The sequence below is a fragment of the Lissotriton vulgaris genome, chromosome 3_1 (assembly GCF_964263255.1).
Source record: "Lissotriton vulgaris chromosome 3_1, aLisVul1.2, whole genome shotgun sequence".
In the NCBI taxonomy this organism is placed as follows: Eukaryota; Metazoa; Chordata; class Amphibia; order Caudata; family Salamandridae; genus Lissotriton; species Lissotriton vulgaris.
In genome coordinates, this window is record NC_141689.1 from 1607325527 (window position 1) to 1607352307 (window position 26781).

At 44.4% G+C, this 26781-nt stretch overlaps 1 protein-coding gene across 2 annotated transcripts in view; it reads right to left on the reverse strand.

The window, feature by feature from the left end:
• FSD1L (fibronectin type III and SPRY domain containing 1 like) overlaps positions 1 to 21634 on the reverse strand; it is a 359379-nt gene extending 337745 nt beyond the window's left edge. Inside the window, exon 1 of one of the 2 annotated variants that reach the window (XM_086962086.1) lies at positions 21481 to 21634. In XM_086962086.1, coding sequence (XP_086818212.1) covers positions 21481 to 21495 — 15 coding nt within the window. In that variant the 5' untranslated portion in view covers positions 21496 to 21634. The remainder of the gene's footprint in view (positions 1 to 21480) is intronic. The other variant, XM_086962083.1, reaches the window with a different exon arrangement.
• Positions 21635 to 26781: the final 5147 nt, after the last annotated feature.

A 26781-nucleotide genomic window follows, 5' to 3' on the forward strand; every position in this document is an offset into this window, starting at 1 on the left:
CAGCTTGTGTGTGCAGTTTAAAACGGTCATTTCAACCAGGCAAAATATTTCTTGCAAGGCCAAAACCTTCCTTTGTAATACAAATAAGTCAACCCTAGGGTAGGCTCTAAACAGCCTACAGGGATGGGTGCAGTGCATTAAAAAAAAAGTTGGACATGTATTTTTGACTTTTACATTTCCTGATTGTGAAAAACTCTTACATTTGTTTTTCAGTACTGTAAGGTCTGCTTCCCCCATAGGATAATGCTGGGCTACCTTATTACATTTAATAAGTGATAACTTTCAATTGGGAGCAGGTAGGAAATGTCAAATTTGGTCTCTAAAGAATTGTAATTTAAAACCCTCTTTAATAGCAAATTTGGGTCTATGTCACAATTCTGAGAATGTCACTTTTACAAAGTTGCAATTGTATTGTCCAAACCATTTGGTGCCTGCAGCCTGTATCACAAAACTAGGTGTTGCTGGCAGTTGGTCTTGGTGTATTACTTCCAGACAGTGAGAAAAAGAGGTAATAGGTGTTGGGAGGACGGGCCATTTCAGACTTGACAGTGGGGGTGGAGCTGTCACCCAGCACACATGACCATCACAGAGGCTCTGCCTTGGCACACTCAATTTTACACTAGTCATTTGAGCCCCTAAACAAGCTAGGGACAGGGCAGGAAGCAATTAAATTCTAAACACCTGAGGGCGTTGCTAGCAGCCAAGCATGGCGGCAGCGTGAAGCGGGAGCTCCCCACGGCATAACGGCCTTTGGCAAAATCCGATGACTTAATCCATCACACCGCCCGCCCGAAGTAGCGGAACCAGCTCAGGGACCCAAGCGGCACCACCCGATCCGACTCCGGCGAGAATTGTGAGCCGGGCAATGCACCATCCCGCACTGGCGACATCGGCCTTACGTGCCTGCCGAGCCCCGGCGGAAGTGCGACCTGGCCGGCCTGAACTCGGTGGTGACTGCCGCCCCCCGACAGAAACGAAGCGGAAGACGCTCCAACACAAACGGTGACAGTGGGAGCCCCTGAGGAACCAACAAGACGTGAGTAGGCGGAAACGGCCGCCGGAGGCTGCGAGATACCAAAGAGGGACCACGGAGGTGGCTGAATAGTGTGAGTTTACGAGTGGAAGGCGGACGCCATATCGGAGGTGAAGCCTGGTCAGCGTGAGTGACTCGGGAAGGGAGCCGGCGCACCAGGAGTGAAGACACCCCCTCACTGCGGCAGCGAAGATCAAGACCACACATGGGGCTGTCGGCGATACAAGTAAGTGCCCCTGGAACCTTGCACAACGAATTGGCACATGAGGGAGAGCGCCTGGGGAGCCATTGACGGCGCTGGCCACACCCGGGGACAGAGTAACAGGGGAAGCCCCGACAAACAACGCTCCGGTTGGGCCCCGAGCGGACTCCCACCACTATAACCGTGAGACACCCAACTGCTGGGCTGGCAGTGACACAGAACCGGCACTGGATGTTCCCAATCCGCGAAGTGGGAAGAACGAAGGGGTCATTGCCACAAAGATCAATTGGCAGCGGAACACGACACTGCGCAACAGACGCAGGAGGACTGCACAACGAGCCAACATCTCCCCAACACAATCAAACAACCTGCTGACCTACTTCAAAGTGGGCACCAGGTATAAATATCTGACTCAACTCTTCAGTACACGTGTGGACCTGTGGAAGACTGAAGACTGCTCTGCAGCAAGAATGACTGCTACTCTACTACTCTGTTGCTGTGCTGCTGAGAGAGAAGGACTGGACCTACATCTTGAACTTAGGACCACCAGAGTTTCTCCAAGAGCTAGATGGCTGGTCTCCTGATCAGACCCTGAGGGACAGAAAACACTCCAACCCAGCGCCTGGACTCGGTCTGCTATGCATCTTGCCCCAAAGTGGTACCACCCGGTCCTGGCACTAACACCAGCACCTCGAGGGAGATATATATATATATATATTCCTACTGGCGGTTTCCAGTAGGTAGTCATAGTTAGGACCTATTTTCCATAGGAAATCCGCAACATTCTATTTGGAATAACTTTGGCGCCGGTTGATGAATCTTCGCGCAATTTTCCAAACTAATTATCAGCTCTGGTCCGCTCCTATCCTGAAAGTTTCAGGATGATCCGTGTAGTGGGGGCCGAGAAAAAGGGGGGTCCCAAAACGTGTTTTCCCGTTGCAATTTTCCATTGGACCTTTTGTCGTGGCTACAGCCCGAACTGCTGAATGAATTTACACCAAATTTGGCAAAGAGGTAGTCCTAGGTTCAGACTCATGCCTTTGGCTTAAATGGTGTCAATCTGTTTAGTGGTTCCTGAGAAATTGACAGTTAAAATCATTTATATATCTATGGCCGCAGTGGATCTGCGCACCCTGAGCACAGCATAGGCACAACCCTTCCGATCACTCGCTGAATGCTAATTGGCTGTCAAGTGGTTGTCAACATTCGAAACCAGGAACTGTTGGCAGCCATTTTGTGCCTCAGTAGAAGAGGCTGAAGACGCCAGGGCCACAAGTGTGCAAAACGTATAAAGGGGCGGGGTAGCAATATCCGGATCCTCTAGACCTGTTTAGGGGACCCCAGGGTTCAAAATTTAAAAAAAAATAAACGGCAGGTTCGCACAGGGTGAGCAGATTTTGCCGTAAAAATAAATAAATTAATATAACGGGCTTCTTTTATAATTAGCCCCCGGGGGGGAAATCCCGGGGGCAATTTTCAAAATGTTATGGGGGCCCCCAGAGGGGCCCCTTCGTCCCAGGGACCGCCACCCCCCAGGCCTCCAAAATAAACGGTTGGTGAGGGGGAGGGAATTCTAAGGCCCCCCCTGCAAAGTTAGTGGTGAGGGGGCCTCAACGACCCCCCCCACCAAGCCCTGGGGACCACCACCCCCGGGGCTTTCTGTATTGTGGGAGGGGGCCTGCGTGGCCCCCCTCCTTGGAGCCCTCGAAGACCCTGGGGACCGGCACCCCCAGGGCCGGCTCCTGCAGTGTCCCGTGGTGCCTACCCCCAGGACACTGCTGTTTGCTATTAGAGGGTGGGAGTATCGCAGCTCCTGCCCTCCCATAGCAAACTTGGTTTGGATTTTGAAAGAGAGAGCAGGGAAATCTGTTCTCTCTTTCAAAATCCAAACCTTTTCCACATGGCGAGCTGCATGTTAGCAGCTGCCCATGTGGAAAAGCAATGCCGGCTCCTAAACGCGTAGAAGTTGTGCACCAAACGCGCTGGAGTCGTGCCCCCCTCAGATAATGAGTCGTGCATCCAACACGTGCATACCAGGGGGCCGCACTGAGCACCGCGCTGGGTGCGCAACTTCTAATTTTACCGTAAAAAATAACCCCTATCAGTAATTTCTATTATCCTCGGGGACCCCATCCCCTGGGGCTTATAAAAAACATTGGGGACCGTCCGTGGGGGCGGGGGGGGGCCAATGCCCCAACGGCCCACCGGCTCCCCGCGTCCTTCGGGAGCCGGCATTGCTTTTCCACGTGGGGAGCTGCTAACATGCATGTGGAAAAGTAATCTGGTTTTGATTTTATTTATTAAGGATAAATTCAGTAGTCAAATAACATTACCCCCAGTGCAGTCTGTCCGGACGACGCATCGTAATGCTATTACAACAAAACTTTTACAACGTATATTCCATTACAACGCATGTTATTACACTGCATGCCATTACAACGCTTACTCAATTACAACGCATGCCATTACAACGCAATTTTATTATTTTTTTTAATGAAAATAAGTATTTGCTTTAAAAAATAATATAGTTTTTTATAATATACAATTTAGTTTATTAACGCATTAGTGGAATTAGTTAAAACAATACTCTGGTATAAATTAAAATACTCGATAAATAAATGAGAGTATCTCTTGCACGGGATGCAGGGAAAATAGGGGTTTTGGGTGGGGTAGTGTATTAAAATCAAGACAAGAACTATAAAGAAAGATTGTAAATATTAGATAAATAAATGTAAGAAAACACGGATTAATTGAATTATACAAATTAATACTAGGGTATGAATTAAAAAATAGTCGAATAATAGAGTATCTCTGGCACAGGATGCAGAGAAAATAGGGGTTTTGGGTGGGGTAGTGTATTAAAATGCAGACAGGAACTATAAATAAAGATTATAATAAATATTAGTTACAGAAATGTATGAAAACACTGATTAATGGAATTAAATAAATTAATACTCGGGTATGAATTAGAATACTCGAAGATTAATAGAGTATCTCTGGCACGGGATGCAGTGAAAATAGGGGTTTAGAGTGGTGAAAAGTATTAAAAAAAGTTAGAAAAAAAAAGACAGTTACTAGAATAATAAGTCGGGGAAAAAAGGGTGATGAATGTAAATACTCGTATTAAACAAAGAGAGTAGCCTATAGAAATGCTTTTATAAGAAAAACAAGTTTAAATAAAGCATTTTGGAAATTATTAGAAAGTTAAAAAGTATCGAAAGAGGCACGTTTACATAAACAGGTGACGTACTAAAACAGTGGAAATGAGAGCACCTGTCAACTGAAAAACGTGAGTTAAAAGAGGGAGGAGCAAAAAATTGATCCCATAGTGTTTTAACTAACCAAAAAGTATATAAACCATGCCCGTGGAGGATTAGTTTTGTTTCAGAGAATCAATACGGGTGAAGAAACTACGAGGAAGGTAATGATACGGGGCTGCAGAAGCATCTTGAGAATATCTTTCATTTCTTCAGAGGGAACATATGGGTAATATATATTTAAAAATGCAGAAAACATGATGTCCCCTCCAGAGGAGTTGGATGAATTACGACAGAGTAAGGAAAGAATATCGAAGAGAGGTAAATGATGTGAAATGGTATATGTTTGATATTTTTAAAAAGAAAGCAAAAATATTTAAATGGATTATAGAATGTAGTATGTTTAAGTTTAAATGGAATATAATAACGAGTTGACGAAAGAACCATTACAAGAAATATAGGTGAATGAAGGAATTACTTCATGCAAGGTAATTATTCGGAGCGATGGTATCATCTTGAGTTTATCTTTCATTTCCACAGAGGGAACATATTGTTAATGTATAATTTAATTTACATTCAACTTTATGATCCCTCAAGTGGAGTTGGATGATTTTCAACAGAGGATTTGAAAGAATAATAAATAATATTTTTTCAAGAATGCAAGTATATTATAATGATTGAAAAATGTACTATAAATACACTATCGACACAAAAAGGAAATACTTTGGAATACAGAAGAATACACTTTATCTTCTACAGTGAAAATGGGTTAAAAGTATTTATATTGAGTAGTGCTTTTACCAATTTTCACTCGTAAAGAATTGGAGGATTATCTTCGCAAGCACTTGTTATGACAAAAATAAGATAATTGTGCCTTCAAATGTTAATTAAGAATGCTTTTATTTTTTAAATATGATTGTTAAATGTGGTACACAAAAAAGGAAAGATGAAGTAGTGAGGTAGTGTTTGTCGTAGCACTTCTATTCTACTTTATCTGAAAGTAAAAAAAGCCCAATCATTTAAATAAAGATGACGAGGCAACACTTATATAATGTAAACATAAGGAATGAGTGCTTATGATCAAATTAAAAAAATGTGGTCCAACGCGTAATACCAATGAATGAAAAAAAGATTTTGCAACTCACCCCTTTGATGTTTTAAAAAGACTCAAAAATATTTGGAAAACTTGTGCATTTTTCTTTCAAGGATGGTTTGAAGAATTATACGTTTAATGAAAGGACATAGTACTCCACACTAAAGGAGAAACGTCGGCACAATTTTGATAGAATAGAAATAAAAAAATATTTCTAAATACCTTCACAGTCAACAAACTCTTAAGCAGAGTAGACAGTACAAGTTAAAAAACACCCTACCAAAACTTGTTTTTTTAAACGCATTGTAAAATAAAGTGTTTTACAAAGTGGCTTTATACATGGTGAGGGTATCATAAGGTCACATATAAAAAAACAAGCCAATCAACATTAGGCTCAGGAAGCTACAGTTAAGCACACAACAGCCAATGAAATGTTTTAGAAAATCTGGCCGAAGGGATTGGTTGATGGTTTGCGCCTACATGAGGCGTCCGAACCACTAGGACGGGCCATCACAGCGCTTGCGATGGGAGCAACTGTAAAATGGCGTAGAGCATGTGTGCTCAGTCTTTTTTCTTGGTAGGGTCACGTGTGTAGTAAAGCATGTGCTGGATGGGTGTGGTGTGGGTGTGGGTGTGTGTATACCAGGCATGAGGGAGTGTGTGTGCAGCTCTGACAACTAGACCTGGAAATAAGAAATCCGTACAATGGAAATCTGGGCAGTGTTGCGTTTTAGTTTTTTCCTGGAGGCGTAAGCGGACTGGGCTGGCCTGACGTATGCCAGTGCTGTGTGAGGCTCTGAACCATGATTCCAGTGCTATGGGCGTGGTTCAGTCATGAGCTATATGAGAAACCAAGAAATTTGAGTGTCCGTCTTGTAGTGCCGACGTCACCCTGGTCCTAAACACAAATGTGTCATTATATCTATAAAGTTCCACAACATGGCCAACATGGAAGGTACTGGGTATCTCCACCCGCTCCTGGCCATCCTTGTAGAGCTTCCACACTCTGTGCCTGACTGTGCCCCCGATCTCGCCTGTGGTATCGTATTTGCTGCTGATAGCATTTGCTGCTAATATTGATCTGTGTGCCAGCCTGTGCATCGCGTATTGCTGCTGCTAAAATTAATTAATTAGTGTGCCAGATAGTGCTTCACGTTTCTGCTGCTTGAATTAGTTTCTGTGCCCCGATATCGCCCTGCATCACCTTGTTGTTGTTTGGTGCCATTTTGTTGTCCCAGGCAGTCTCCCCTCCCCGCTCCCAGCCGCTGCTCCCCCGCGGCCCCACCCCCGCTCCCTACAGCACCTAGTATCGATCCCCTCTCCACTCGCCAACCCGCTCCCGCCTCCGAGCTGCTCCTCCCTCGCTGCACTCCCTCCCACTCTCCACTTATGACAGATGCACTTACGCGCAGCGGACGCGCCCTATGCGCGCCAAAGGTAAGCCCGTCTACGCCTGTCCGCGCCTGGACCGCGCCTAGAGCCATACCCCCTGGCCCCCGCAAAAACTGTTCCACCCGCCTTACGTACGACGCCACAACCCTCACTGCATTCAACACCGGCCGACTCCCAGACTGCCACCAAGCTGCCCCAGGACGCGCCCATGGACCCTTCACCTGCCAATCCTGCAAGTTCAGCTGCATTAGGTCCCATACTACAACCAATAACGCCAAACAGAGCGCAAACAACAACCACCTGAAGTGCATCCTGCTCAACACCCGCTCGGTCCACAGACACGCCATTGAACTTTGGAACCTACTTGACACCGCGACTCCGGACGTCGCCTTTCTCACGGAAACCTGGATGAATGCCTCATCAGCGCCCGACATCGCCATAGCCATCCCGGACGGTTACAAGATCATCCGAGGGGACCGCATCAACCAAACAGGAGGAGGCATCGCCATCGTCCACAAGAACTCCATCCGCATCACGACCAGCGCTGACAACACCTTCACAGCCGCCGAACATCTCCACTTCCAGATTCACACCGACCCCAAGACTACACTTAGGGGTACCCTCGTCTACAGACCCCCAGGACCCCGCACACAATTCAGCAAAGACATCACTGACTTTATCAGCCCACACGCCGTCTCCTCCGAGGACTACATTCTCCTAGGGGACCTCAACATCCACATGGAAAAGAACGATAGCAACACCACCACCCTTCTGGACAACCTCGCCAATCTCTGACTCAAACAACTGGTAAACACCTCCACCCATTACGCCGGACACACGCTCGACGCAATCTTCTCCTTCAGCAAGCACATCTCTTTCAATCATGCCACAGGACTCCACTGGACGGACCACAGCTGCGTCCACTTCAACTTCAGAAAAACCACGACACACCACCACCCACAACAAGTCCCCCGCAGAAACTGGAACAAAATTACCACCGACCAGCTCACCACAGCGCTAAACCAAATCCCTCCCACCAGATCATCGGACCCAAACCATGCAGCCATCAATCTTGCACAATGGATCACCCGCTGCGCTGACGAATTAGCACCCGTGAAAAACCACCACAACAAGCCAAGAAACAAAAAAGCCACCTGGTTCAATGACGACCTCAAAAACTCCCCAAAAAACCTGCCGCACCCTCGAGAAAGCCTGGTGAAAAAACCCAACCACAGACAACATGACCGCCCTCAAGGACGCCACCCGCAAACACCACCAGCTGATCCGATCCACCAAGAAATCAGCATTCAAGGATCGACTCGATAACAACGTTCACAACAGCAAGGAACTCTTCAGCATCGTCAAAGAGCTTACCAACCCCAGCGCCGGCACCAACGACATCACCCCCTCTCAAGAACTCTGCGACTCCCTAGCCTCGTTCTTCCACAGCAAGATCGTTGACATACATAACAGCTTCGGCGAACTATCCACTCCCCTTACCTCTGAACTGAAGCCCCCCACCACCACCCTTTGCGCCTGGACCCCAATTAGCACCGAAGACACCATCCGCTTGATGAATTCCATCCACTCCAGATCACCAACCGATCCATGCCCCACCACATCTTCAACAAGGCCGTCTCCGTCATCGCACCTCAACTCCGAGACATCATCAACTGCTCCTTCAACACCGCTACATTCCCGGAAAGCTGGAAACATGCCGAACTCAGTGCCCTCCTGAAGAAACCTACAGCAGACCCAATCGAACTTAAGAACTACCGCCCCATCTCGCTCCTCCCATTCCCTGCCAAAGTCATATAGAAGACTGTCAACAACCAGCTCGCCGCCTTCCTCGAGTTCAACGGCTCCCTCGACACCACACAATCCGGCTTCCGAGCAAAACACAGCACCGAGACCGCCCTCATCGCAGCAACAGACGACATCCGAACACTACTCGACAACGGGGAAACAGCTGCCCTCATCCTCCTGGACCTCTCAGCAGCATTTGACACGGTCTGCCATAGCACCCTCGTACAACGCCTCAGCAACGTCGGGATACAAGAAAAAGCATTGGACTGGATCATCTCGTTCCTCGCCGGAAGAACCCAGAGAGTCCGCCTCCCCCCCTTCAGGTCAGAGTCCTCCGAAGTCATCTGTGGAGTACCACAAGGATCATCCCTCAGCCCCACCCTCTTCAACGTCTACATGAGCCCCCTCGCATCCATCGCACGCCAGCACAACCTTAACATCATCTCCTACGCTGACGACACACAGCTGATCCTCTCCCTCACCAAAGACCCAAACACCGCCAAAACCAACCTACATGAAGGGATGAAAGACGTAGCCGAGTGGATGAAGAACAGCCGCCTAAAACTGAATTCAGACAAGACGGAAGTCCCATCCTTGGATCATTCCCCTCCGCATGGGACGACTCATGGTGGCCTCAGGCCTTAGGCAGCGCGCCCAAACCTACGGATCATGCTTGCAACCTAGGATTCATACTAGACTCCTCCCTCTCAATGACCAGACAAGTCAACGCCTTCTCGTCATCTTGCTTTAACATCTTACGCATGCTCCGAAAGATCTTCCGATGGATCCCCACCGAAACAAAGATGGTCACCCAAGCACTTGTCACAAGCCGACTGGACTACGGAAACACCCTCTATGCCGGAACCACAGCCAAATTACAGAAAAAACTCCAACGCATTCAGAACGCCTCCGCCAGACTCATCCTAGACATACCACGCCACAACCACATTTCCGGTCACCTGAGAGACCTTCACTGGCTCCCCGTCAACAAGAGAATCAAGTTCCGTCTCCTCACCCACGCACACAAGGCCCTCTACGACCTAGGAACCAGTTACCTCAACATGCGCCTGACATTCTACACCCCCACCCGCCATCTACAATCGTCCAATCAAGCCCTCGCCGCGATCCCACGCATTCGAAGAGCCACCATGGGAGGAAGATCATTCTCCTACTTAGCAGCCAAAACCTGGAATTCTCTTCCCACCCACCTCCGACTTACACAGAACCACCTCTCCTTCAGAAAACAACTCAAAACATGGCTGTTTGATAAATAGCGAACCCCCTCCCCGAAGCGCCTTGAGACCCTCTGGGTGAGTAGTGCGCTATACAAATTTTGACTTGACTTGACATTAAAGATGGTGGATATGACGCATTTCTGCGATTATGAATGTTTGTTGTACATTCAGTGGAGTGTTGTAGCTGTAGTAATACAGGGCTGTTAAAGGTTTAAGTTGCAGTTTTTGGCACATGAAAGGCAGATAATATATATACGTATGTGGTCATTCAGATATACTGTTGAACTTGGTGCTGGAAATCAGTGTTCGAGGCTCGGAGTTGCGTCCGCATCCTGTTATTGTAGAGTAATGATGTAATCTACACGTGCCTGAAAATGTACTGTAAATACGGTGCTCATGTAAATTGCTGATATAGTTTTGGGTTGATTTTGCGCTATATTAATATGCTAAAATTGTATTTTCTTGTAAAGGAGGAATAGCCCACACTTACTGTCAGAGGTAAGATGGTTGTATACGCTATTTATATCACAATATAATGTGGTAGGGCGTAGGAGCAGCATTTTACAAACATAAGTACACAGACACAAATAGATAGTTGAAGTGGGTACGGACATGTGTGCTCGACTCCATTTTATTACTTTGCTGTTGGTAACAAGTAGAATAGTAATCACAATATCATACATAGATATTCAATTATAAATGGTTTAGGACTTCTGCTGTACAAAGGTAGGAGCACTACATGTGAAATAATACACAAAAGATTCTATCGTAAAGGGTTCATGAGTTGTGGTGCACTAAGGTAGGGTCAGTTTGTGTGGAACCTGCGATGATGTGTGGTTCAGGCAGACCGCACTGCTAAGAACGTCTTTTGGCTACTGAATTTTGCCTTAATAAGGCCACGTGGCGATTATTTATGGTGCACTGAGTCAGTGGTACATCTGGTAGTCAGCGTATTGCTTACTGGACTGCATAATCTGTAATCACAATTGAAATAAAAGATGAAACATGTACGGAATACATTGTTGAAATGTGTATGTTTCAGGGACATTATAGTTCAAGTTGTGACCTGCTGTCCGCAGTGTAGACTGCCATTGAGTGTGCCTTTGCACTTGCAGTGCAAATTTTGTTTTTCAACTAAACCTAGAACTGATATAAAATACATTTTTGAAGGAAGGCTACTAAAGGGATATTGTATAGGGTTTGATAGACGTTTTATTTAGTTTGGTATTGCACTCTGCAAATAATGAATGAAAAGTTAGTTGAATTCTGCCTGAATACGGCCACCTGGTGATGAATTATGGTGCACTGAGTTAGTAGTACATTTGGGACTGAGCGTGTACGTAACCTGCGATGATGCGTGGTCCAGACAGGCCGCACTGGAGGTAATGTTTTTTGACTACTGAATTTTCCCTTAATAAAGCCTCGGGCGATTATTTATGGTGTACTGAGTTAGTGGTAAGTCTGGTGTTTAGCGTGTGCTCACCCTGCGATGATGCGTGGTCTGAACGGATTACACTCAAAGCATTGAATGTTACATACTGGATTGCATGTACTTTGAGGGGAGGAAAAAAAAAACTACCATTGATGGTTATCAATTGTTCTGCAAACTAGGTCCACTGATTGCTCCCCATAACAAATTAAAATGATTGCACTTCAAGCAGTGCATTCCAACTTACTCAAAATGGGGACTTATGTTTGGTGGCGATGTTGCAGATTGGGAGCATTTGGTTTCCTTAACTTATTATAGTCTCTTACACAATTTGCAGCAGTACTAATCTTGAATTGTGAGCCCTATTGTTCGCAGTATAGACCAGAGGCAGTCGTCAGGAAGGGCCCACAGCTATGTGGCATTGACTTGAGCGGTTTAGAGTTAGTGGTAGGTGTGGCTCTCAGCGTCTACGCAGCCAGCGATGATGCATGGTGTGGGCCAGCCGAACTGGGAGCAAAGTTTTTTGCCTAGTGAATTCTGTCTTAATAGGGCCACGGGGAGATGATTTGTGATGCAGTGAGTTAGTGGTACCTGAAGAACTCAGCTGGTGCGCACCCTGCGATGATTCGTGGTTCGGGCGGGTCGCACTGCTCCAATGTCTCTTGCCTCCTGGAATGCGTCATGTAAAATCGCCATTCCACCTGAATCGTGAGCCCTCACAATGTAGATCGAAAGCAGTAGTCATCACAAACATCAAGAAATTCTTTTTGTCATATCCTTTACCAAAATCTGAGGACATAAAGTACAATTATCTCTACCTTAAATAAATCAAGGCTAAATTTCATACTGCTGTAGTATAGATTCAAAGCTGAATTGAAGTTGTGACCCCTGATGTTCGCACTGTAGATCGAAGGCAGTACTGAGCACAGATATGGACAAATTATTTTTGTCTCTTATTTTAACAAAAGCTAAACACATACAGTATAATTGTCACTACATTAAATAAATCAAGGGTGAATTCCCTACTGTCCGTAGTGTAGATACAAAGTTGAATTCAAGTTGTGAACCCTGCTGTCCGCAGTGTAGATCGAAGGCAGTAGTCGATACAGACATAAGTCTGCGGTGCTGTTGCACTGAGTTCACAATCGGCCTGTATCAAGGAGACACGTGGTCATGGCGGCAGCCACGTGGCAGGGTGAGGACCTTCGCTGTGGTAGAGTCTTTTCTCTTTGCAGAAGTGAATGACGCCCAAGGCGTAGGCTAATTATTTATACTCTTACGCTGGAATAGCGTAAGTTGGATCAGCCCCCTCCACTTCTGCTTCAAGGAGGGGGGGGACAACACAGCAAAATGACCGAGATATTTCTCAGAGTCTGAGATAATATGGTTGTGTCCACTATGCAGTACACACGTATGAATGGTATATCTGCACATGGAAAAGTTTTTAGTTTCTATAGTGCGTTGGTTATAGCATTTCACCGGTAGTCTTGGCATTGTGTAAATTATTGTTGATGTGCGAGTTCCTTCCCTTATACATAGTTGGTTACCACATCTCTGAACATGGAGCTAGTGTTCTGTTGAGGAGATATATTATCTTGGGAAGGTTTGTTGTCCTGTTTTGCGCTGCCTCTGAGGTAGTAGAGGGAGAGAGGTGAGGAGGGGTGGTTGTAGTGGTGGGGACGCTGGGTATTGTGATTTTGTTGGGTGTCAGAAGTGTATAAGTAGTACCTCTATCACTTATTGCACTTTAAATATGGGTATGAGTTGGATGTAATTCACACAGTACATAGTCGACGTCCTTACACTAGTTAAATGTGGATGTTAATTTGTTAGTGGTAAGTGAAACTATTGCTCGTTTTTTTAGGTAGCATTGCAGATTTGGTTTCTTGTTGAAAATATGGGGAAGTGGTCAAAATTATAATTAGGAATTGTCATTTGAAAAACCCTTTGAAATTCAATCTTCAATACAGATTGGTGTATATATATATATATATATATATATATTTAAATTTCAAACTAAACCACATTCACTGGATGACGTCATCAGTGATGTCACTGACCAGGTCATGAATGATGTAATATGTGACATCATCAGCAGTGCATTGCAGGCGCGCGAGTAATAGTTAGCAGATCTAACTAGAACTGAGGAATTTCAATGGTTTTGTATGAGTGAAATAGCCAGCTAACTATAACACCCCTGAAACCTATGTTTTTTCTGTGAATTTCTAAGGTTTTTAAATGATAATTCCTAACTATAACCTGCTTGAAACATATGGTTATTCTGCGATGGGTGTTCCAGTGAATCAATTCTTGGTAATGCAAATCTTGTCCTTTCCTAACACTGTTTCAACAAGTGATCGGTAGGCACGCGTAGCTCGGGATGGATAACCACTTGGCCAGTATATTAGGTGGTGGAGTTTTTACCCTTTGTAATCTCTATACTGGGGCTAAACAGTCAATGTAGCAAAGCGGTTATGTTCTTAGACTCTGAAGTGTTCAATTACTGTTGTTTCTATAGATAAAAACTGAAAACATTAAAAAATAAATACATTTAAAGCGAAAAATAATAATGATAGAATGCAGCGCTCCTTCAGTTCTCGTGCCGAGACATTTTTACCTGGCTTTGTTTCACCTGTGCATTCCGGTTATATCCTGGCTCGCGCTACTCATGCCAAGTTGTAATGCACTTCTAACCTCGTTGCAGGGCCATATTGAATCTCATTATAGCTATTCATGCGATCAATGTTAACATGCTGCTTCTCTCTGTTTCGCGTAGTAGGGTGCTCGGGGAACAGCATCTAATCATGCGCTTTTTCTCAGTATGTGACACCCGTTTTAGATCATGGTCCCAAAGCGAGTTCGAGTCTCCTAGGACACCACAGCCACGCAAAAAGAATTTTGGTCATTCAACAAACCCTGGAAAGTAGCAAAGACACATGGCACTGGATGGGCCCTGAAGAAGTTGTCCCAAAGTCCCAAGAAGGAGGACAACAGGTTGCTCCCCTACCTAAGCGGCAGGAAAAGGTCCTGGCGTGCTACAGAGTGGCCCTTCCAGAACCCCTGCAAGCAAGGGTGGGCGTACATTCACAGTCTGGGCCAGCAGGTGAGGAAGGGAGTCAGCGGGCCATCCCCCAGCAGTTTACTGTGAAACCCAGGCGACCAAGCTCAGCACAAAGTGGAGGAGTTGTTGGGCAGAGAAGTGGGGTCCATTTTAGTACAGCATATAGTGAGGGTGTTCCTCAGTTAGTGGCAGCACCTGCAGTATCACAGCCACTTGGGGGGCCCCCATGCAACACACCTTCCCCCATCTTTAAGCACAGCCATTGCTAGACCTGTGGCCCCTGCAGCACACGTTGGGAGGACAGTGGTGGTACATCCCAGTGGTCAGTTCCTACTGCCCCATAGCACAATTAAATGGCTTTGCAGCTCAAATATGGTCCAATCTTGGGTGGCAACCACCCCACTCACCGCTGGCGCCTCCACGTCACAAGCTGCTTACTGGCAGTCCCAACCCCTTAGGTTCAGTGCCACATACAGTGGCCCCACCCTCAGCAATTCCCTCATCACAGGCTCTCCCCCTCAAGGTCAGTCCCATGCTCTTTGGTTCTTATCACTGCTGTTGGACCGGCCTTCGGGGATCACTGGGCATGTGCCGGCAGAAACAAAGGAAAAGATCATTTAAGGCGAATATATGGATGTCTTTGATCTGATTAACACCAGGGTTGTCCAATGGAAGGGAGAGCACAAAACGAAGAAGGTATGGGTGGAGTTGTCCCTCAAGAACTGGGTGACATGGTTTTCCATTTACTCAGCAATCCCATTGGAAAAGTTCCCGGCAGTGGTCCCTCAATTGTTCAGGTATAGGTCACTGATACATTGTGCGGCTTTAGAATTTTAGGGCTCCGCCTGGCTTCAATATGATATTATGTAGTAATGAAGACACGCTGGTATGTTGTAAACCAAGTAGGTTTATTCATAGGTTGGTTAACAGGTAGTAAAGGTCTTCATCAAGTAATCATAACAGGTATAAAAGTCCTGTAGGTGGTAAATCACAGCCCCACCAGGAGAAGTCTCCTAGCTGCTCAGCCCCATTCACCAACTGTCACTCCTCATCCAATCACCCAGGCATTCTACACATAGCCCACACACCAACATTCCACTCCGAACACACACACACAGGCTGAGCAGCTAGGGATAGGGAAACATAAGAGAATAAAACATGGAGGAATACTATATATCCCTATTGAATAAAAGAATAACAGAAGCAAACATAAAACTATAAGGATGAGAGAATTCTATAAACACTAAATCAATGCAAGAATTGATATACAAAAAGATACGGCAATCATAAATAGTTCAAAACCCAGGGATGAGAGCAAAACCAACTCACATAAGGGATAGAACTAAACAAAATGAGTAAAGCCCAGACCCAGGGATGACGGAAGCACCACACCACGAGAGGGTAAGGAACTAAATACAAGAGGCAAGATGGATATAGAATTCACAAGCCATTCCCTTCCTCAAATATAAAAAAAATAAAAAACGTTAAAATGTAGATTCTCCATGTAAGGAGATTAGTCATGAGAACAAAAGGGACTAAAAACCCAATGTCCTGCCCCAAAAATAAAGGTGGGACAACGTGTAAAATAATATGTGCTCTTCATGTAGAGACAAGTCACGTGAACAAAAGGGACTGAAAATCCAGTGTCCTGCCCCAAACTAAAATAAGGGACACCAATGTAAAATCATGTGTCCTCCCAGGTAGGAAGACAAGTATTGTGGACAGAAGGGACTTAAACCCAATGTCCTGCCCTTACCCTAAGCAAAGGACAACGTGTACGTGAATGAAGACAAGAGGAACTAATACCCAATGTCCAGCCCCCGCCAACCAACAGGGACAACCAGAAAGTTAAAAAAAAGTTAAAAAACTTGTGCAGCGCAAGGAGTATTATGCACGCAGGGACCCACCCCTGCAACAAAAACCCGTGCAGAGCAATCACATGTTGTAAACATACTATTCCAATACATAACATGGACAATTCAAACTAGCATCAAAGAAAAACTCTGCAAGCCAGAATGCACAAGCACTAATCAACAACATTGCTTTAAAGAAATTAAACCTAAGCATGAACTTAAATGAGATCAAACCATCAGTTCGATTTCCAATCTTGGTACAAGAAGGAGTAAAGTTATTAAAAAAAAAACATTCAAATGTGAAATCACAAACGCATATTTATTTTGGAAAAGCAATTTCCCCGTTCAATGTATATGCCACTTTTATTTTTCGATAAAAAAAACTTTTAAATAAAAAAAAAAAAAAGAAATGTCTCATCAGTTTTTGACTGAGCAGTTTGTCCCGAACGAGATTAAATTCGTGCAGCAACACCAAGCACTTTTAAAAAAACAAATTAAACTGATTTTACTGCCCTCCTCGCAAACAATTGGGTAGCAATAACTGCAGCTTGTAGTTTGCATAGTGGGCACGCCTGCATTACTCAGTAAACATTGCGTGCCACGTAAGAGTGGTGAAAGAACTGCACGTTCTGTTGAGTGACTTGATCCTTTTAGCTCCTAATTATCCTAATGGCATGTGTCTCAAGAAACGGCACTGCTGCTGGAAGCAGCTGTCAGATGCCTGTGATGAGGCGGAACGGTAGGTGAATTCAATTTTTAAAGAGATGCTGAAGAAAGATACATGGAAATGGTTAACAGAGACCAGCACTGACACTCACAGCAGCTTCTCTTGACCTTGGGCTTTAAATTTAAAATATCTGAAATAACCCTTTAGGTTTTCAATTGAATTTTCAACATTTAGCAGTTATTTGCAAAGCATTTACCTTATGACACGAATTTATCAGCTGAGTCCCCAAAAGACATTGTACATGTAGAAAATAAGAGCAGATTATTGCAGCAAGCATATCTAACCTGCCTATGGTGCAAGCAAATTACCTTCCCACAATGCTTTGGTTCACAGGCCCACCACTAAGTATCCACATGACATCCTAGCAGAGCCAGATAAAGACACCCAGCTTCTCTAGGCTTGCCAGTTCTCGCACCTCTTCCTTCAGTGACAACCTTTAGCACTGCCATACATTAAGAGAGGTGAACAAGGACTGGCTCAAAATCTCCCATGCTAAAGGTCACACGTGCTTATTAATCACTTCAGGGCATATTAACAAGGGCTGGCGATAACATTATTGCAGCTTTAGCGTCCGTTTTTGTGCGAAAAGCGGCGAGAATTTTATCGCAATTTTCATCAAGGACACGCTATTGCGTGTTTCCTTGACTTAGCGTCCATTTCCAGCACGCCTAACTTCACATCTCTAATGAGATGCAAAGTGGGCGTCACTGGGCGTACCCCTGACGGACAACCTTATAAAATATCGCAAAATGAACATCATGATATTTACAATGAGGCCCACGCATTTTTGCAGACGTTAGCTTTGGGCGAAAACTGGTTTTCGCCAAATGCAGACTTACCTATACCTAACAATGGGGGTGGATTATGCGGATACGACCACAGGGTCGTATCAGCAAGGTTATCGCCGTTTTCCATGGAACTTCGCTGGAAAACCAGCAATGTTCCATGGAAAACACCGCTATCGCTGGATAATTATCGCCATTGTGCTATGCGTTGTTAATACAGCGATAGCATGGCGGTAATTGCCAGCGATAGATGGGATAAAAAAAAATCTCGCTAAGAGCGGCCAGCGATAATTATCGCTGCTGCTTGATAATATGCGATGAAGCGGGATGGAAGTGCACTCCCTACTATAGCTAATCTAAATAAATCAGACAAATCTTAAACAATTCTTGTAAAGGTGCCGCAGCGTAGCACTTGCTGCCTTTCAAGTGCTGATAAACAAAATCAAACGTACCGTCAAGGTTGGCAGGGCACGCCGCGCACTGTGCTTGTACAGTCCTTGAGGACTCTATGGTTAAATACTCAAAATCAAACAGTAAACAATGAAAGTGTAATGATTCAATCCAAAGATATCACACAAAATGATCAGTATGCTTTTTTATATATATCATATGTGTTTAGAACAAATGTTTTAACTTTTTCATAGTAACCATGTATTTCTGGTTCAAATGAAAATTATACATTCATTGATAAAAACGTAACATTATAGTGTAATCTCATACACTTTTCTCTTCATAGAAATACATAACAAACAATTTTTTGATGAAGTGCCCGATGCATTTCGGGACGATGATGTCCCTTCCTCCGGGGCAATCTGTAAAAGCAAAAAACGACTATTCAAGGTCACCAATAACATTATTCATGTTAATTCGAATTCAGGTGACACCATGTGCGGGTTTAAACATACAGACAAAGTTACAAATGATGTGATGGCATATACAAAGGACTCCGTGTTGACCCATACATGAATTACTGTCAATTAATGATTCTCTAACAGCGTTAACAATATGAAAAGTACTCCTGATGATCACATGATATTGCTAACTGAAATGTGAACAACACAATGTAATTGAGATGAACCTACTGTGATTTATAAGAAACAACTCCTATCGAAACGGTCATTAAGACCAGTCGGTTGCATGGTACCCAACAGTTGAATCCAGTGTAATTCACGTTGTAACAGTAACCTGTCTACGTTAATACCTGGTCAGCTATTGATCTGTTCAATGACTTGAACCCTCAGTTGAGAAATAGAATGTTTTGCCTCTTCCCAGTGAACAGCTAAACTGGACGTTGACATCCTAGTGCGAATCCTGCTCTTATGCTCAGTGATTCTAACTCTCAGTTTCATGGATGTTTTTCCCACATAAGGTTTGCCACAGGGGCATTTTATGCAATAAATGATATTAACAGAATTACAATCACTAGTGTGTTTAAGCTTTATCTTCTGTCCTGATAATGGATGTGTCAAATTGTCTCCATTTGTGACTTCCAGTAATAGTTGGTGCAACATGTCTTGCAGTTGTATTGTGGGATCATACGTTAACTTGATAATATGCACCATGTTCCCCACTAAAGAGCCGAAATGTCAGAGGTATTAACAACATCAATACAGTAAACAAACAACACTTTGGAGGATCGATAAGGTGGTGGGTGGGGATTACTTAGGTGCTGGTGCCAAAAGTAGAATAAATTCTTCTTCACTTCCTATTTTAGAGGTGTCTGTTTTTTTACAACTCGCAAGCAATGACTGCAGTCTGCATCAAGCATTTGCCTCACACTCTTAAAGAAAAAATCCCAGGTGTTTATCATTTGTAAGGCACTAATGTTCTCCTCAACCTTTTCTGCATAAGAGTACTTTAACGTTGCCAAAGTTGACTAACAAAGGTATTTGACATCTTTAAAGTTATAATATATGCCAAACGAGATATGTACAGTATACACTGTGGTAGGTGATATTTCTGTTCTGCCATCACGTTATATACAAACTACAGAGAACCGGTTTGTTTAAATGTGTGAATGTGCATGGATTTCGTAGCTGTACTTTTTTCATACTTTACAACTTTTTGTAAACACCCGCCTGCACTTTTGAAATCAGTAAGTATCACTATGCAATCTTTCAAAAGTATAAAACTTGGTTGTCTCAAATCTACCTAAAAACACAAAGTTCATCCACATAAGGTGTACGTACTTCACTGGGTGTTGGTATTTTTGTTTTGCTTTAAGATACTTTAAGTTATTCTTTTATTACTATTGATTACAGTTTTTAAATCCACAGTGGAGGCGTTATCATACAAACTTTCTGTGAAGGGAGTGTAATAATTGGATCGGATATTGCTCTATATGGTATTGCATGTTGTCTCTTATGAAAAACACAAAAGAATTAGCCTAAGAAAGTGAATGAAAGAGAGGACACTCCCACAGGCTGAATAATTCAAACTAGCTTTCTCAGATTGAGGGTATTGTTCAAAAAATACTAGATAGAAGCTCCACTGCTTCATTGGAGCCCACCCTCTCGTGTTGCCCGTCTCTTTAATTCACTGTATATTATTAGTTATTGGGTACTCTGAAGTACCCGAAAGGAAACGCACAAGGCTACAGGAAACTCACTATAAATCAAATGTACTGGGAACACCAAAATTCAACAGATTTATCCGGACTGGAGCTCCGCGCACAGGACACGAGCCATCACAAAAAAAGCAAGAGCCACTTTTACAGCACAAAAGTACAGATTAACTTTTTAACCCTATTCAATCCGGTGGCTATGCTGTAAAGCTGGTCAGTATCAGCTAGTGTAAGAGTCCCTGTGCAGGTTAGGTGTGGCTTGCAGATAAACACAATAGCAATTAATTATCCGACATTATTTCCACATCAGCGCACTCTGGGCATCATGGGCGCCCGGGATAACTATGCACCTGCTCGCATGCGAGAGTTTTCAGCAAGAAAGCATTGGGAGCAGCATCCTAAGGTACAAATGGGATAGCTTCAGCGCTCTGCGCCAGAGGCATCACAAAAGGCAGCCGTAGTCTCAGTTCACTCCTTACCCGCTGCCCAGAGGACATGGGAACAAGGGACAGGGCGTGTGAGGGGGCAAGGCGGGGTCCAAAAAGAGCCCAAGTGTAAGCTTTTCAGCATGTCCCTCAAGTCAAGGATACTAGAATTTGAATGTTCTGTGGGGCTGAGTTCAGTCCGAGGCGCCGGTGTGTAAAAGCGGTGCTACATGCACGTGTTGAAAAGCAATTCATTATACTGAAAACAAAATGTGCATTCCATGCCGTTCACACTTTCTTTCGCGTGTGAATCACGTGCATTTTATGTTTAAGTCTTACACAAGATACAAATGGGTTGTAAGCATGTCACAGAAACCGTTAGGTTGTGCATTCTTTTACACTGGTCGACGGTGGCTGAGCAGTAACTGGCTGGGTAGGGGTGACAATTAACTCTTGAAGCCCAGGGCGGCGCATTCGCCCCTCGGGGGTGAAGCAGGAGTGGGGCAATAGAACATCAGCATCTCTCAAATCCTGGGGACCACTTAAGACAGGAACACTAGACACACCCTTCAGGCGCACACTGTGGCAGCTCCGTTGTGGGGCTGTGCTGATGCCTCACCTTCTGGGAGTCCATGGCGGCGGACACCGGGCTCCGCAGGATCCTCCAGTGACTTGGGTAAGTGACTTCAGCTGGGTGAGGACTGAGGAGCGGCGGCCGAGGGCCTGTCACCCCGCCCCGCCCTCTGCTGCTGTCACACAGTCCCTCCGCCCTCAGGGCCGGGAGTCAGTAACAGGAAAGAAGGACTATAAAGTTAAGCGGGGGGAGTGGAGACGGCGGGGGCGGGGCTCGATTCTGTTAACGGCGGCCATTAAGAAAACATTTTTTCTTAGTATGATCAGCCAAATGCCAAATCAAGGGAGCAAATTGCTAAAATATTAAGTTAGTCTCACTTAATTACTATTACCGTTTCAATTACTAACTACTAATAGGAGGTCATCATATTTAAACTGTATTGATGTCGCTTTTTTCTAATGCTAACCTCAAGTTTACCAGCTTAATTACAATTAATATTCACACGCTATACTCATGTACCTTATTTTCAGGACTTAGCTCGTGTTGCATTGTACAGGTGACAAAACCAACCTGGTTTCTGTCTTTACGTTCTGCCTATCACTGAAGACTAGCTAAATAGAGCTACACGTTAGATAGACATTGAGAGAGGGCCACTGGCCGATCTGGCATAGTCTCTGCCGAAATAAGCAACAGAGGCCGCCATCTTGCAAGTGTCTTATCGGTTTGCTTTTGTTTTAGTAACACCTGTCACACTAATTTGTTTCCCACCAGGGGAACAAGCCCAAAAATTAATAGTCACTATATTTTGAATGTACCTCCGAAAATATTTTCAAGGTACAGCCGTTTCTTCGCAAACCTACGAAGAGCATCTTTGTTTGCTTAACGGTTTTAAAAGCTGTGTTTGGTTTCGAATTCCTATTCACTGAAAAGTAACTCTATTCTTCTTTACAATCAAACGGGCAGTCGTACTCCTGGACCCTCGAAACGAAGCTCCATTTGAATGGCTATTTAGCTCTAGTTGTGAGACTTTATTGATTAGTGCGCCCCCAAGTGACATTGAGAGGCACGGACCGCCGTTCAGGGCGTGGCAGCAATGAAACATTTCTACTATATACAAATAGGAAACTGGAAACTGAAGTCTGGTTGCTAGGCTCCAACCTAAGCTTTATTGGCGGACACACGTTGATACTTTTACATAAACAGTTTTTCTGTATCGTTAGGTTTGTCTGCATTTACAAAGCAAATCCGTTTGGAGATACAATAACAACTAACTGCAAACATGCCAGCACTCTAGAGTCTAGAACTTGCTGCTCTACTGTCTGAGTAAGTGGGGACATTTAATTCCCCTGTGCTTTTTCCACAAATCTATCTTCTAGGGGCAACAAATGTACCGTTTGTTACCTCTTGTATTTTGTTTGCTCACACTTGTCACTTTTGCCTCATGTAACTTAACGTTTGCTTTTGTTTAATTTGTTCTCATGTATCATTACTGTTTCTATTGTGAAGCGCAGGCAATTTCAGGCAGAGACAGCAAAAAAAAAGCAATTTTTAGACAAAAAAAATGTGTGTCTCCTGCCTGAATCGGGTCTATTGGCATGTATGAAGGACAACCGCTTGTTGGGACGGAAAAGTCCTCTTCATGGTAAAAGACTGTACCCCTGCCGTGAGTGCCCACTGTATTGTTGTCTGGATCCCTAATGCTGATTTTTATTGTCATATGCAAACACGGATCATGCTTGTTCACCATGACATAGGCCTGTGTCAATGATTGCATCTTGGACTGGGAGGGGCACCCAAAGTGCCACACTCGTAGTGGTAGAAGGCTACCGCCTTCACGAGCTAAGCAGCACAAGCGCGGAATTGCCAGCATACTGTTTAGTGATCAGTAGGAGTGAACAGGTCTTTTTCCCCCTGGGTCACTGGAGTGAGGCCTATCGGCTTATTCTGTTTTTTAAAATTCAGCTGCTGTGTGCTTAATTTACTCTTGGCTTACATCAGGTAATGTAGAGTGCTGTGCAGCGCAGGAGTAGTGACTGTGCTAGAAATATGTGTGTCTGAGAAGGGTACAGTACCGGGATCAAGGGTACAACTAGACCCGAACTTCGGAGGGAGGCTAACACACCCAGCCAGGGCTGGCCCTAGCACTGGTCACACAAGGAGCAACAGTCTTTTTTGGCGCCCCCTCACCCATTTCCTCCTTCTCCATGAATTCCCTCACTACCCCTCACCAACAATGCATCTCATCTCTCTACTTTTGTATTTTAACAATGGTCCTTAGAAAGACACATACATGACAGGAAATCAAATATAGACAAAAATGGGCACTATATGCCGCAATGTCCAGCCGGACACCGAATTTAATCAGATAAATACATTTTCCTCATTTTGCAAGAACAACAAACAATAGAGTGGGACTCAGTCCTGCATCCAATACAGAAAACAAATAACAAATACATACAAACAGTAAGATTTTCAGGCAAAAGACAACAGAGGTTTTGATTTGATTAGAAAATTTGACAAGCTATCCATAATAGTATCCACATTAATATTACACATTGGTTTAATGTGTGGAACTATTTCATAGGTCAACGACGTTTCGATCCCTTTCAAAGGATAATGGGATCATCATCAGGACGGTTCAATTACATGCCTGAGTATCTAGACACTGCCTGTGGAGAGAGAGGGGGGAAAAAAGGCAGAGAGATTTATAGTAAAAAAGTAGAAACCGCTTGCTTAAAGCTACGATAATCGCTGGGACCATGCAGTTTGTGAATTCAGTGAGGTTGAGATTTTCTGCTGTGACCCATTCGTGAATGCATGGGCGAGTGAGATAGCAGTACAAGTATATATACGTAAGCTCCAGAGTACACTGAATAGGCAAATAAAGATCAATATTGGCGGTGGATAAAATGCTGGTATCTGCAGCAGTGTGAAAAAAAGACAATGGGCTTGTGCAGCAACCAATGCTAGAGACAGTGATGTGTTGAGAATGAGTGAATCATATAACCATGCAGCATTTCCAAAGGTCAACTTAATGCTAAAGAAGTGAGTGATTAACAATTACTCGATTCGCCGTGCCTGCTAGGTCGTGATCCAGTAAATACAGGGATTGTATCAACCTAAGAACAGCGTAGGCTCTAATATTACACATCCAAAGGCTATAAAAAGCGAATGGGACAGGGGTGCCTGCTGAGGAAAAGCGGAAGGTGTCAGGTAACCTGTTATGGTGAAATGGAAAAGTGCCTCGGTGTAAGCGCTGGCCTCATCTCTCTACAGCATCTTTCTAATAAACATTTTATTTTTTTATAGCGCTCCTCCTAGATTACTCACGCTCAGTTCTGTGATCTGCATGGTACACGTTCTTTGTAGCAGGTACATTAACCCTATGCACTGTGTGGGTGGCAGGAGTGCCCATGTGAGTGCACGGTGAGCGATGCAACAATGTGACAGTAGGGTAAGAGGAGTGACTGCGGGGTGAGTGAGGTGACCATATGAATTTAGGTGCGAATGTATGTGCAGAAGGGAACGAATGAATACGTGGTTAGTGATGGGCTTGTTTGAGTGAGATTGCAGATTGAGCAGTGAGAAGGACAGGTAAGTAAAGTGTCACAAGAGTGGAGGGTGAGTAGTGTGCTCATGTGACTGCAGGGTGAGGTACAGGGTGAACAGCTCAAGTGTATTGTGAGTGCAGAGTGATCACTCTGAGTGCAGTGTGAGTGGGTCAATGGTGTGAGTGCATTGTGACAGCTGTGAGTGCAGGGTGAGCATGTAAGTGAAGGACGAGAATGAGGAGGGATTTGTCTGAATGAAGGGTGCAATCACACACACTTGAAGTAAATCAGCATGTTATTGACGGCGGCGTAGGGTTTCAGATATTAGTTAAACTATTGCTGTTATGACATTAATAAGGGAGCAAGAGTGGAGGAAATAAATAATGTGCTGATCCTGCAACAAACTTCCAGTATTATGATTAGGGTTGGCAGCTTATTATTGTGATGTTCCAGACAGTACAAAAATAAGCAGTCACCTAAAGCCCTATTTTCAGCACTTATCTGTGTATACTTCAAACAGCAAATATAACTAGAAAGCACTTTTAGTTGTGTTCCAGGGCTGTCTGATTTTTCCATGACTGATAATTAAAGGGAACAAAGAAAAGTCACATTACAAATGAATACATACTTTTTTATTTATAACCCTATTTAGTGTCAAGACGAGGTCTTTGCGGGCTCTTTAAACAATAAATGGCTGGCATTTTTCTTTTGGCAACCCTACTTTGAATTCCTTTTCTTGAAATGCATTCTCACTCTATAGCAGTAAATGAAAAATACAAATGTAAGGAGTAGGTAGAGTGGGGGCCCAGTTGTTACTGGAGTGAGAAAAAAAAAAACAAAGCCTCAGCAACCAGTTTACAAAGGTATTTAAATATGCAAATGGTCTTTAACTTGGGAGTGCCGTAGATAAGACTCCAGACACTGCCCAGCCGAGACCACAGCAGCTCAAGCTGCAGCAGCGCCCTAGGGGGGGGGGGGGTTGCTAAAGCCCTTCTAGCCCTTTGCGTGGTGTACCTGACAGGGATAGAGCAGTGCTGTGCAGTACATGTATGGTTAGTGCATGTACTTAGTGTTTGTATGCCTGAGAGGAATACATTACATAAGAGATGCAATGCTACGCTGTGCATGCAAAATGAAAGCATGTGCTAGGTGTATGTGTGCTTGCACAAGTGCAATACAATGAAGAGTGAAGTGTTGTGCAGCACGCACATGGTGAGTATGTGCGCTGAAAGTGTGTGTGTTTGTAAATAGTACACCCTGGTACAATACAGAGAGGCTGCAGTACTGAACAGTGCACACAGTTGTGTGTGCTGAATGTATGCGTGTCTGTAGTGGCACAATCCATGGAGGTAACAGTGCTGGACAGTACGTGTGCTGTGTATGTACACTGAGTGCAAGCATGCCTGCACTGATACATTACATGGAGGACCATGGGTTCCATTTTGGGAAACCCAGGCCTGCCTTGTGAAGTCATGAGGAGTAGAAGAACTGCCTTGCCCCACCCTTACACCGATTTTTGTATTGCTGCATTCCTGTGACCAAGGCGGGATACATTCTAGGAAGGAAGAAAATAGACTTCCCCTTTACACTTCAAAGGGGTGCTCTTTGATTTCAGTGGCTTCCGGTACGCAACTGGTTGACGGGGCAGGGGAGGTGGGAAAAAAAAAAATAAATAAAGAAAAAGAAAAATTCACTTACTTCAGCACGCTGTCTCTCCCACATCTCAGGAAGGAGATGGGACTGATATGGGAACATAAAGATTAGGACTGGAAGCCCAGGATTAACCTTTTGATGC